Source organism: Patagioenas fasciata, chromosome 10, assembly GCF_037038585.1.
Source record: "Patagioenas fasciata isolate bPatFas1 chromosome 10, bPatFas1.hap1, whole genome shotgun sequence".
Lineage (NCBI taxonomy): Eukaryota > Metazoa > Chordata > Aves > Columbiformes > Columbidae > Patagioenas > Patagioenas fasciata.
In genome coordinates, this window is record NC_092529.1 from 13,423,582 (window position 1) to 13,436,520 (window position 12,939).

The window sequence follows — 12,939 nt, forward strand, 5'->3', positions numbered from 1 at the left end:
ACTAACACATATTGTTGTACCTTTTTTATATTATTATCTGCCCCATCACAGTCTTGAAAGTGCTTGTTTCCAAGTGCAACTAGCTATTTCCTCTATGTATTAGTTTAGTGAGTGTACAAGTAAATAAGCAATATTTTTGCCCAAATTATTTGTTTCAATTTCTTTACAAATGTTGCCTTCATTTTTCACTCCTCTGGCTCTGTGACAATTCACTACCATAGCCCCAGCTGTTTGCTGGCTATGCTGGCTGACAATCAGAGAAGAAGTATTTGATAAATTGGACCTACATGAATAAATAACCAATTCAGTTAGCAGAGGATGTAGCAAGTATCAAACAAAGAGACAAAAATAGTGTGTCCTGAACGGGATTTAAGGTTTGCTTTAAAAGTGACACATTTGCTCCACCAACACTAGGTATACTCCTCCAGTGCTTATTCTTAGAAGTATTGTGCTGTGCAAGATGAATTCCACCCCAAACAGAAAAAAAACATATGCCAGGCATCCGTGTCAGTCGTGTGAGGTCTGGAGTCTCGCTGCAGCTAAGGAGTTCTAGAGTTCACCAACTGCTCAAAAAGCATGGATGATATATTACAGTTATTTGACAATACCAGAGTAAACCATCTTAAAGACTGTGTGCCTCTTCCTTACATCATGGGAACTCCAAAAGCACCTACAATTCAGCTATCATTTCTATGGCTAGATTTTTCAATGAATTTTTTTTCCCCCTTATGTAAGAGCTTATATGACCTTAAGGCAGCTTAAACCTTCACTAGGTATTGATATTACTTGGAGTCATGATATTTTAAATTGTTTTATTGTCTTGGAAGTCAGAGCAGGGTCACAAACACCACATCTAACCTAGAAAAACTGTACCTTAGAAGTTGAGGAGTAATGTAGAGAGAAATGCTCAAAACCTTCATTGCAACTGCATGCACATTTACTGTAATGAGCAATTTTTACTAAATTTAACTTTAAACATGTCTTGTATAATATACTTGAGAGGAACAAAAAATAATCTCCTCTTGTCCATACAGATTAGGAAGAAGAGATGTGGCAGGAGTCCCACAGCCTCCCCCCCAACTTCTCCCAAACCAAATCTCCAGCATGCAGCTCTCAAATGAGTGTGCGTGCAACAGCTTCCCAGTAGCAAAACAGAAAGCAAGTAGTGTGTGACAAATCTAGATATACCCAAGATGGGACTTTACAAACATACAGACAGAAAAGCATTCTCAGGACAAAGGGAATACCTACCAACAAACTATAAAAGAATTCATGTACGAAGAGCCCCAGAGCACAAATCAGAAGGTACAGCAGGTGATAAAGAAACTCTACGTCCATGATCATCGCCTTGTATCCTCTAGTGAATGTTCCGCAGTTACCCACAAAACTCATCAGAAAAATTATTTTATTACAAACCTAAGGAAAGATTAACCATACATTAGTTACAACATGGTTTTCAGAAAAAAAAAAAAAGGGCAATTTTTCAAAGCTGGAAATAACTCAGTTCCATGATGAAATCAACAACTGTGCTGAATTGTCTGATACATGACTGTTTTACACATCACTCACAACTTGCTTTCCGTTGTGTTTTCTGCGCAACTCAGACAGTGAGCCAAAATTAAAACTCCACGTCTAATAAACGTGTGCGCTGACTCCTGTCTCCTCCTTGTTGTTAAAGGACATCTAGACTGAGATTTAAAGAAGAAAGTAAAAACACTCCCTGGTGTTCCTAAAAAATGTAACAAAACAAAAACCCCAAAAACATCAACAACAAAAAAGCCTGTTCTATGCACGGTACTTACTGCAGCCAAATAACTCCCTAGCCTACAGCAACCCTCCCATTTCTGAAACGTCCCCTGTTCCTTGCTAATAAGCAAGTGCTCCAGATTCCCTCAGCAATTCACTCTCGGATCACACACCCAGTAATCCTCCTGTGTAGCACCAGACATCAACGCCAAAGGAAAGCTGCCTTCAGCTTACCTGGAACCTCCTAAATGCTACAATTACCAATAACAACAACCACCCTCACAAAGCAACTCTGATTTTGCAGTACACAGCACTCAGTGATGTGCTCTGAAGACAAGGAGTGCTATTAAATGATTGCACTTGAAAACTCTTGGTAATAAAGGCAAAGACTTGGAGAAGACGCATCTTTGCGCAGCCTCTGCTGACTCGGTCAGAGAAAAACACTTTTGGCTTCCTTGCCACAAGAGACCACAAGTATCCGTGTCTGAGCGTTGAAGAAGTTCTCTGGAGGCTCAGCTTACACGCTCAATCCACACATTACTGTAGCAAAACTGCTTAGTGTCAGCTCTTGGCTGGCAGGTGGACTGCAGACAGACAGTTGGGAAATGCAGTGTTTAGTGAATCTTACACAACCCCCAAAATACTGTAGCTTAGTCACCAAACAGGAGACGAATAACCATGTACTTTAGGGTCACTGAGAATTCTTTACATATCTGGCTGGGGTGGGAGCTGCTTCTAGATTGTGGCAAAACTCAGCGAAACCTTAGAGGTCTCCAGCCTGGGGAATCAGGATTAAATGAACAGCAGCAAAGCAATTCCGCTAGAAACAGTCCAAAGCGGGAAATACTCCTCCCACCAGTTCCCCCACAATGTCCCAGGCTATTTTTGCCTGACATCTTCATGAGCAGGTAAGAAACTCTTACATAAGACGCAAGAAAACTTAAAAAAAGCCCACTCAACACTTACGTTGAATGCACCCAGAAGAAATAAAGTAGGTTGTAAACCAACTGAAAATATTAGTCGTAATATTGTAGAAGCGATTAAGGCTCTGATGCCGTGGGGCTTAGGGAGAGCTATAACGATGGCCAGAGATATCAGCATGGCTGTCCACAGCAAGCCCGACCAGTGGGGCTCCAGTGTACCTAGGGTGAGAAACAAAACCCATTTTAATATTTTCTATAACCAAACAAAACCAAAATAAATGCCATTTTGTTTTATCTTTGGTGAATATCAATAAGCCTTATGTCCAGACACTGCTGATTTCAAAGCAGTAAGTGGAACATGTGAGTTCTGTGCCTTCAGCAGATTTTAATTACAAGCTTATTACTAAAGCATTAGGTAAATTATAAGTGCCAGTATTATAGGATTCTTAATTTTTGTGGTTCATTACTTAAACACTTTGAATTCTATAAAGTAGAAGCATTTGCTAATGCATCAAATGGGTAGGTGAAGACCAAGAATGTACTCCTCCAGGTCCACATTCACAGCAGATTCTTGTATTATGCTTTTGGTCAAAAACCTTGTACCAGTCTTGGTCATCTGTTGCTATTTCTGGTTCTATTTAGACTGTCTCATGGGACTGTCTGCTTACATAACATCAGCCCGTGTTGCTAAAAATACACTTCTCCGAAAGAGCCATAAAAATATTTAGCTGAAAATACCATTTATCCTGGGTTTATGCAGAATTAAAAAAGACATTTTTCTTAAAACTGACATTAACAAATGCAGTTCTTCAAGCAACAGGTACCTTAACAGACAAAAAAGGCAAGACCTCCCTGAATTTCATAGCACTCCGCAGTCCTTCTGCAAGAGTGTACTCAGGGAACTGTTGTGTCTTATTGGCAAGATATTCACTGAGGGCTTTTTCTTCCCCTGCCCAAACTCAGACAGCTTAGGAAATATTACTCTCATCCGACTACCACGAGCAGCCATTTAATTTTGTTCCAAATCACTGTAGATTAATAAAGATGGCAGAAGATAGATGGAAATTAAAACTTAATAAGTGTAAAGTTGAACAGATGTTTCTGCTGTCTGAAGTGAGTTTGAGATCCCAGAGCGACGCAGTCACCACTACCGGAGCTGTCAAACAGCATGAGGTGCAGAGCTCAAAACAAGAGTCATCTGAGCAGGAATGGTAACCAGCACAGGGAGGGCAGAGAGAAACCAATGTGCAGAAGCTCATTTAGGAACGACTTGGGATCCTGAAGGATCCTGCCTGCACCTGCACAGGTGCCTGAACATCCCAGCTATTACAGAACCATCCACTGCATGTGAATATATTTGCTTTCTCAAGTTCCAGCAGTTCCCAGCAAAAATACCTTGAGATAATGAAACCCTGAAGCGCTGCCTGTAACGCCCTCCTTGGAAAGGCCTGACAGCACAGGTTGCTCAGCAGTGTGAGGTTCAATATACAACACAACCCTTTATCATGACCTGGGCCGGGGAGCACTGGCAGGAAAGAGCAGGGCTCAGGGGACATAGAAGGACTGGGAGCAAAGTGGGAGCAGTGTCTTTGCCCTTGGCAAATGGAGCTCATCAAGCCAGCAGCCACTTGACATCAACTGTCCACACCCAAGCCAGCATCTGAGCGCCTGCTGCAAACACATGGCGTCCATTCCATCACTGCTGGAACCGGGAGGAGCTGGTAGGAAGTTCTCCCTGTCCCTGGAATTCTCACTGTTTCAGTACTGAATTCCAGGCACCCAGTTCTGTTTCTCTTCCTCAAGTCAGAAGTTTTACAGCTTCTGCTACAGTCAGATGCTCGTCGGCTGCTCAGTTCACCTTGTCTGAGCAATTTAAGACACTGACAACTTCCTCCAAACGGTCGGATTTTTTTTTTAAAGCTAAGTATAAAATACACATGTATTAATTTATTTTACATTTTTGATTGTAACTAGTAGAGGAAGAGATTCTATCAAAATGTTACCTGATAAAGTATTTCAAATATGCAGGGTAGTGCATCTTCAAAACGCCAAACGATTGCCCCCCTGCCAGTCTCGCAACTTGTAATCTCAATGAACTGTTTAATTACTATCTTTCCTAGCAGCCATAAATACAGACTTTTAAATTTTAACTTGTGATATCACAAACTAGAGACAGAAAATTCAGTTGCTCTTTGTGCTTGTTAAAACCTTCCAACCAACTGCTGGCCAGAACAGGACCTGGTAGCCCTGTGCCCTGGTGTGACAAGGTGCGATGCCGGGCTCCAGCAGCCAAAACCACAGCCTGATGTTGCAGAAGGTAACTACACTCCTCCCCCTCTCAGGAACACTGGATTTTGGTCTAAGATATCCTATACCTTCTCACAGGCTTTATGAGGATGCAGAACCCCTAAATGCAAGCTTTCCATGCCTACTGCCTTTACCCCATGTTATCAGAAGCTGCTATCAAACACTACTTGGACAAAACTACAACTCTCCTCATTTTACATTAACTGGCAAGCTGAAAAGGGGTGAAGCAGCTTTTAGACTGCACACACAGAGCTCAGCTGATTATTTTTCTGTCTTTGAGCTACATTTTCTTTGGGTTCTGTAGTTAGCGATGAACGTGAAGAAGACGCAGAGGGAAGTTCAATAGGAAAAGATAAGCATTTAACTGGCCTTGTTGCATTATGAACCTCAAAAGAAAGGGAAGTAGAGGCCTGAACATGAGTCACTCTCTCCAGGAGGAGGTTTTACTGCTGGGGTCCTTATTCACTCCAATTGACAGGGACCTGGCAAAAGCTCCTACTTAGGCATTGCCTCTACACCAGCTTTGCAAGCAATAAACACGATAGACGCATTCACCCAAGTATTTCTCCAGATTTGCAGACTCTTGCTGACCTGAATCCAGCCCTGGACCTGCCCTGGGGTGCGTCTTTTGGGAGAGGCTGGATCTAAGGAAGCATAGCTGAATCTCATCAGGGCTCCACTGGGAGTTAGTTACTGAATTGGCTCAAAGAACCATCACCGTCACACCAACCCACTGTTTGGATCAAAAGCCACTTCCATGAGACCTATTACAGCAAAATTGTGCAATTCCACATGAACCACGCATGTTAAGCCACACTTTAGGTTTGCAATGAGAGCCAGCCCAGCTGCTACTTGGGGATGGCAGAGAGCCTGGGAGCGGTGGGATGCTCCTGAGCTGGGGACACGGGGCACTCTCCTCCTCCTCGCTCCCCAGGGCAACCTCTGCTCACAGTGCTTGTGGGGCAAGGGGCTCCCAGAAGAGACAGTGACAGACGGGACATGGGTTCTTTCTTCTGCATCCACCACTGATTTCTAACAGCAGGAGGGTAGGTCACTTCACCCCCATACACCTGGTAATCGCACTCACCCAGCCCCAACACACAGAGGCCTCCTGAAGTGCTGTGTAACCACAAAAGTTTTACAGAAAATGACATTAATAAAATGCAAGCTCAAGGAAAACAACAAATTGACAATTCTCATATTTTTAGTTCAATACTTAATAGAAGAACTTTAAAACAAAGTAGAACAGTCAAGTAATTAACGGCGGATGTCAGACTTTGATAATTTTTTCCCTTCGGAAAAACCTGGCTCTACATTTTCCTTAAAAATGCCTCAAGAAAAAAGTGAGCCAGAACAGCACAATTTAGATCAAGGCGATTAAAAAAGTCAGCTTCTGTTCTACTTTGCCCACTGAAGTAAACAGGGATGCATAGACAAGTGGGGGACTGAATTTGGCTCATTATACTTCATTTGTTCACATGTTTTTGTATATTAAATATTGGTACCTCCTCGAATTCCTTTGAATGGATAGAAAAATGCCACAAGCAGGTTCATAAGGACAGCCAGGTTAAAGGAAATGCTGCTCCAGAAGGACATGTTGCGAGCACACCAGTATAGGAAGGGCTGAGCTGCAAAAGAGAGACATAATTCTTTTTAATGGAGCATTAAAAAAACACAGGAGTTCTATATAAAAAAACTATGTCTGCCAAAACTAAGTTTATCATCAGTTTGCCCAAAAGCACATCATCAACAGCAGTAATGTTCATGGCTTATTCTGAAGTTTATTTGATTATTCTTTATCTTTGGGGTACCTGCAGTTTCCTAGATGGTGCTTTAAGGCAAAGGACTCATGTTAAAAAGGAAAGTATTTTCAAACATGATTCAGCAGCAGCATGAGAACAACTTCAGAAATGCCAGCGATAGCAATAAAGCTAAAATGTTTAGGACTAGCTGCCAAAGCCATAAGACAACTTTACTTCAAGCTGATAACAGACCAATATAGTCCCAGAATAAAACCCGAGGTAAAGCCGGGCTGGCCTTCCCTCTGGGCAAAGGACACAAACACATCTGCACAGAGCCAAGTATACAGTTAAACTGCTGCACATTTTAAATTCTTAACATTACATATACATACTTTTCAAAAGGACTCCTAATTGTAATAATCTCTGCAGCTACAATCAGGAGGCACAGAACGCAAAGAGACTCATTTTCTGGAGTGGTCATGGACCAGAAGATGACACAGACAGCTATGAAGCTGTCTTACAGTAATTCCCTCTGCATAAAGGCAAAATCCCCCTGATTTCAGCTGCTGCAGGCTTACTGCATGGCAAACAGGATACTGCTGAAATCCAGAGTGGCAAAAAAAATAATCGATTAATAACACTCTCAAAGAAGGGAAAGAACTAATGTTTTTCCCCGTTGGAAGGATGTAACATTTATATGTATCAGAGAGCAATGTCAAAGAAGCTCACAGGGAAATTTAGGGAAAAGATGAAAATGCAAACTCTGGGGCTGAAAAGAAGAATAAATGAATGAATGCAGCAATTCTGAGCCTCACAGTATCCACCTCTCTTCAAGCATCCTAAGCAAAAAAATGGGTTAAAAGAATTATACAATGGCTCATTATACTGAGTTGAAATGCACATAAAAAGCAAATGTATTGAACAGCTGAATGCAAAGGAAAGGACTACAAAAAGGTACCCCGTCACTGTAAGAATATAAGCTTCATTGCACCTAATTACCCAGGCACATGGTAGGCCTCATTTAAATGCAACGTAGCAACGTTTTGAATATATTACGCATTGATTTTCCGAATTATTTCTGTTCTCAATTTCATTTTAACTGGAAGAGTTTGTAAACAAGTTGAATTCATTGGTATGAAACTGTTATACGAAGGGTCATTATAAAGTTCCAGGTTTTACTTCAAACTTTCCTTTGGGGATGGGCACAGACTACCGGCCCTGTGCAGCCCTTCTCCTGGTTTTGGCGGACTCCCTGGAACTCTTAATTAAGACTTGGGGAGCCTTACAGTGCTCAGCTGATGGGCCAGCACCATGAGCTCAAGGGGGAGGTGCACAGGCCTTTGTAAAGACTTTTTACAGTCTTTCTCAGGTCTGAACAATCTCTAAGTGGTATCACATGAGCACAGCACAGAGATCACATCTCAAAAAACACAAACCTGTACTTAAAACTTGAGAAACAAATGCGTAAACATAAGAATAACACCCAGGGGCCAAACAAGACCAGAATTATTAGGACACAGAAAAAATTATTCTGGTTGCTTAAAGAAAAAAGAAATATTCTCCACTTCTGCAGGTGGATCATGATCAATTTGTGGTCTGTTGTTAATTATGGATATCTTCACAGCTTGCCTGGAGATAGCCTCAAAGACAATAAAGTAACTAAAAAAATCTAGACTTAAACAACAAAATCTAGTAGAATATATGGATGCTGTCAAAGACAAAGTTGTCTGTCTGTCTGGGATGCCATATACTCCCATGTATCTCATAGAGCTCTTAGAAGTCAGGTTAGGAAGCAGCTCCCTGGGCATTTTGATGCTGTTATAAGTACTAAACTGCTGTTAACTGGAAATAGTTCCAGTCTATTTTGTATTCATACACATTAAAAATGTTTCAGTAGAGCTGACCAGGTTTCAGGCAGTCTTATCTATACCAGACTTTGATAATTTTAAATAATATGCTTATAATTGCTTTTCTCTGTTAAACTATCTATTTACATATATTACACATACATCTCAACAATCAGAAGCAAATATTGAGTTTCCGTTACCAAATGTGCAACACATCATCAGTTCTAGTGTGAACTGTGCATACGCATTCTAAAAACAAACTGGATGGAGTCCACACTCTCGTCGGCAGTGCACAGTGAAAGGGTGAAATGCAACCGCCAGAGGCTGCGACACAGGAAATAATTTTATAACAAAGAATTTTCACAATGAGGAAGGTCAAGAGGTCCCTCCTCACCTAATTTTTTCCTGTGATATGCAAGGCTGAGTGAGTACAAGCAAGGTCTCTGTCAGGGCAAAACCTCTGCTAACCGCATTGGTAAGGATCACCGGGCACCGCAGGCGGCTGTAGGGCACGAGCCCACCCTCACGTTTGCTCTCCGAGGTGGTTCTGGACCAGCCTGTGCTCTTGCACTAATAACGGGAGTTTAGCTGATTCAAGCACAGGCAACGACACCAGTGGTATCAGATGGCAGATGTTGCCTTGAGCAGGAAATAACTGCTCTATCTCTCACATTTTAGAGGGTCATTGTTGGTAAATTCTCCCTACTCATCACTGCCCACTGAAGCTGAGCCTCATGTGCAACATTTCTCTTTGAGCAAAACAAGATTTTTTTTTTTTTAAATAACTTGAAGCAAATAAGTTAGAAAGTTTATTGGGGGAAGTAGTGGCACTATATGGAATTAAATATAACTTCAGGTTTTCTTAGCTCCCAGTGGGAACCTGAGGCAAAAGCAGTGCTCAAAAAAAGCTCGCTTTCAGATATTTTAGCATCACAGGGCTAGAAGGTACTCAATGGATATGTCTGCCCCCCTATTCTTTGCCCAAAGAAAGGATAAATTCCACTTTTACCGCTACTGGAAAATGCACGTTTAACCTGTGAAATCCCTCCAATTGCTGAAGATGCCATAAGTCTGTACTGCATTACCCAGCCTTAGTCCCCCTCACAATGCAAGGGAACTGCTTTGTGTTCCCAGCGCAGGGAGGCAGAACAGAGCACTGCTTTCTTCAGCTGTGTCCTCTCCATTTCTCTCTGCCACCAAATGCCTTCTCATTTAAGCTAAGCCTCCACAAATTTGTTCCTTCCTGTTGGATCTTAAAAAAGACGACCTGTGATCCCTTCTTACCACTTTCCCCTGGATCCCCTCCAGTTGGTCCATATTGCTCTTGCATTAAGCTTGACTTCATTACAGCATATTGCAATCGTGCAGAGGAGCAGACTCTTTCAAACAATTATCAAGGTTGCTGCCACACTGGGGAACCATCTGCTACCAAGTCGATGTTTCAGACTCTGAAAGCCTGACCTCGGTGCTGTGCTGGTCCTGCTCCACACAACCACGCTGGCAACAGCAACCTACCTCGCAACTTCTTTTGCCAGTTCATCTCGTTAAAGAGGTCTTCTGATTTCATGAAGAAGTCATTGATCTTGCTGCCTTGTTCATCCCTTTCCGTGGTATAATATATCCTCAGCTTGGACTCCTTCGTGAGGAATTCACAGATACTGGGCACAGGGAAGACTATTTGCTCCATAGTACGGTCCGACCTGACAATCTGAACAGCAGCCTTATTAGAATTCTTCCTAGTTTCTAAAAGCTGTTATTTCTTGATTTGTCTGCCTTATGTTTTTCCCCCCTCCCTTTCAAACAAGCTACCTGTAGAAACTTGGGACACATTTCCATAGAACAGCAGCTTGACAGAAACTTAATTTACCTTTCAAAGCAGGCCTACATTTGGCTCCAAGAATGATAATTTCTGTGCTGTGGTCTTATCCTGGCAATACTGTTCTTAGCTGGGATTTCCAAGGGCCCCAGTGAATCCTGCACCAAAGCTGTGCTGAATTTCAGAGCAATCTGTTTGCCCAATTCAAGAATCTTAGCCACAAATTGCACAGGCAACTATGACCAATAATTGTTATATTCATATTGCTTCTTAGAGAGTTTTGTGAACTCTCCATATTTGTGCATGTTTTACTTTTAAAAAGCATCTTAGATTGTACATCAGGCCAAATTGTCATTTTAATACAGAGAGAATGGCAAAAGCTATCACCAACTTTCTGGATTCAGCAACAGCATTGGCCAAAATGTAACATAAGCGAAATTACACTTCCTCTGCCAAGAGAGCTCTGCTCAGCTCCATCTTAAAGCCTACACATGACAGCTCAAAAATAGCTCCCCCCCAGCGGCTGTCAAAAAATAAAATAAAAAGTACATATATATTTTCTTATGTCAAAGATGACAGTCCACACACAGGTAGTCAGTTCAATCAAAATATCGCACATAATGTAACTGTTGTTTAACTCCACAGTTTCTCTTCCAAGCAGCTCCTTCCACAGTGGAATGTTTCCCCCCCACTCCTGCCGGCAGCCACTGGTTTTCCCCGTACCTCAATCTGCGCCGTGTGCTTGGCGTAAAACTCCAGAGCCTCGTCTCCCTCTATCTGACCTCCCGGCTTCAGCATGTTCTGCAGCTCTTTGTTATGACGAGCCAACTAAAATAAAGGAATGCAAAGGGAGTGGGAGACACCAGATGTCTCTCTATGATATTAAATTTCTGATTTTTGGCATAAAAAAAGAAATAGTACGCAGTCAGCTGCTAAGAAAGGGCAAAGTTGACAGAAGGCTTGTTCTATTCAAACCAGACACCCTGCCGCTCTATTTTGGGCGCAAGTCAGAATGATTCAAATATGTTTTTTTTTAATATCCGTGTTGTACTTCTCTTTTACCCATCCTCTCCCAACCTTTGTCTGACTTGGGAAACTTATTGAACATTCACATTCGGTCTATCCTTCTACACCCACCCTGATTCAAAGGTGTGCTAATTACACAAGTATTTATGCAGGGACAGAAGAGAAAATTCGCATCTTTTGAAAAGCAGATGCACAGCACACAGCTCCAAAAATACTTCTGGATGCTCTAAATTCATCTTACAGCACACTGATGATCTTTCTTCTCAGATGCTAAAGGAACACAAAGTTTCTAATGCAGTGACACATGTAGCATCAATACATTAAAGCAAATCTAGATATATTTCACCCCCTTGTTTTTTTACCTTTCAACCACCGCACTGTATCAATACAACAAACCTGACTGGCTCCAGCTTAGAGGGAATGTGGCAAGACCATAAAAGCAGAGTGAGATTTCTGCTTACGGTTTAATTGATCTGTGAGTAGAATTTCTTTGGGAGTATAAAGTAACCTTTGATACAGCTGAAAAATAATACATTGCTACCCAGTACTGCCAAGAACTTGAATCACATGTCTTCAGAAACTTGGTCAAGAGCCTGCCTGCTTCCCATTATGAAAGAAAATTCCAACAATTTTCTTATATTATAGAATTTTCTCATTCTTTAAGAATCAGAATTTGGTCTGATAAAATGAGAATGAGCAGTGAATTTGTCTCAGAGGTGAGCCATTAAGACAACTTTGGGGAGAGGCAGACCTCTTGCTATTCACAGTTTGTGACACCTGGTGCTACAAAAGCTGTAGATGAAATTCTACCTGATGAGCTAATATATAAATGTTGTGTCCCACGTTCCTTGGAGATGCTGCAAGATCTTCACCATTCTCTCCATCCTCAAATTCTACTTCTCCTTGCAGATAAGCCTTCTTTATCACTTCCACCTACAAAGAGAGACATAGGCCAATGAAGAGAGGTCAGGCTGAGGGCTGAAGTCTGCTAAGGCCAGTGTAGATCTGTCACTCTTGCAGGGGTGAAAGGGAGCTGAGCATATAGATTCAGAAGTAAGGTCAGTGGGCTTCTCAACATGCAGGATAAAACAGGAGACCTCAACTCAGCCCCTTTATCCCAGCTCATTGACAGAAGAAACTAAACTTCACCTTCCCCTCCAGGTAACATATTCCAGGCCACCCTAACCACATGCTGCATCATGTTCTGACCTTGGCCTCTGCCGTAGCTACGTGTGCCAAGACAAGCCAACAGTGTTTCAGCTGTACTTTGAATGACCTGTTTGTGTTTTCACCAGTTAATATATTAACCAGTCTGAAAGTCTGCTACAGTCTACTGAACAGCTTTTAGGTCACAAGGAGTTTTTGTTTCTCGGACTCTTGTGCAAATAACTTCCGCGTGTGGATTCCAAAGCATCAGACGATGCTCCTTCCCTGCCTTATGCAGGATGCTGAACGCCTCCTCCACAGCATTCGGCAGGGCTTCTCTACCGCTTGTGCTGCCCAGGAACCAGGCAGATGCATCCCCTCAATGA

The 12,939-nt window shown here is 42.1% G+C and overlaps 1 protein-coding gene across 10 annotated transcripts in view; it reads right to left on the reverse strand.

Moving 5' to 3' along the window:
- Positions 1 to 12,939, reverse strand: part of ITPR1 (inositol 1,4,5-trisphosphate receptor type 1) — a 174,680-nt gene that overhangs the window by 23,837 nt on the left and 137,904 nt on the right. For all 10 annotated transcript variants that reach the window (XM_071813188.1, XM_071813187.1, XM_071813182.1 and 7 more), the window contains 6 exons: positions 12,218 to 12,340; positions 11,105 to 11,209; positions 10,081 to 10,273; positions 6,482 to 6,604; positions 2,713 to 2,888; positions 1,252 to 1,416 (listed from right to left, as the gene is read on the reverse strand). In XM_071813188.1, coding sequence (XP_071669289.1) covers positions 1,252 to 1,416; positions 2,713 to 2,888; positions 6,482 to 6,604; positions 10,081 to 10,273; positions 11,105 to 11,209; positions 12,218 to 12,340 — 885 coding nt within the window. The remainder of the gene's footprint in view (positions 1 to 1,251; positions 1,417 to 2,712; positions 2,889 to 6,481; positions 6,605 to 10,080; positions 10,274 to 11,104; positions 11,210 to 12,217; positions 12,341 to 12,939) is intronic.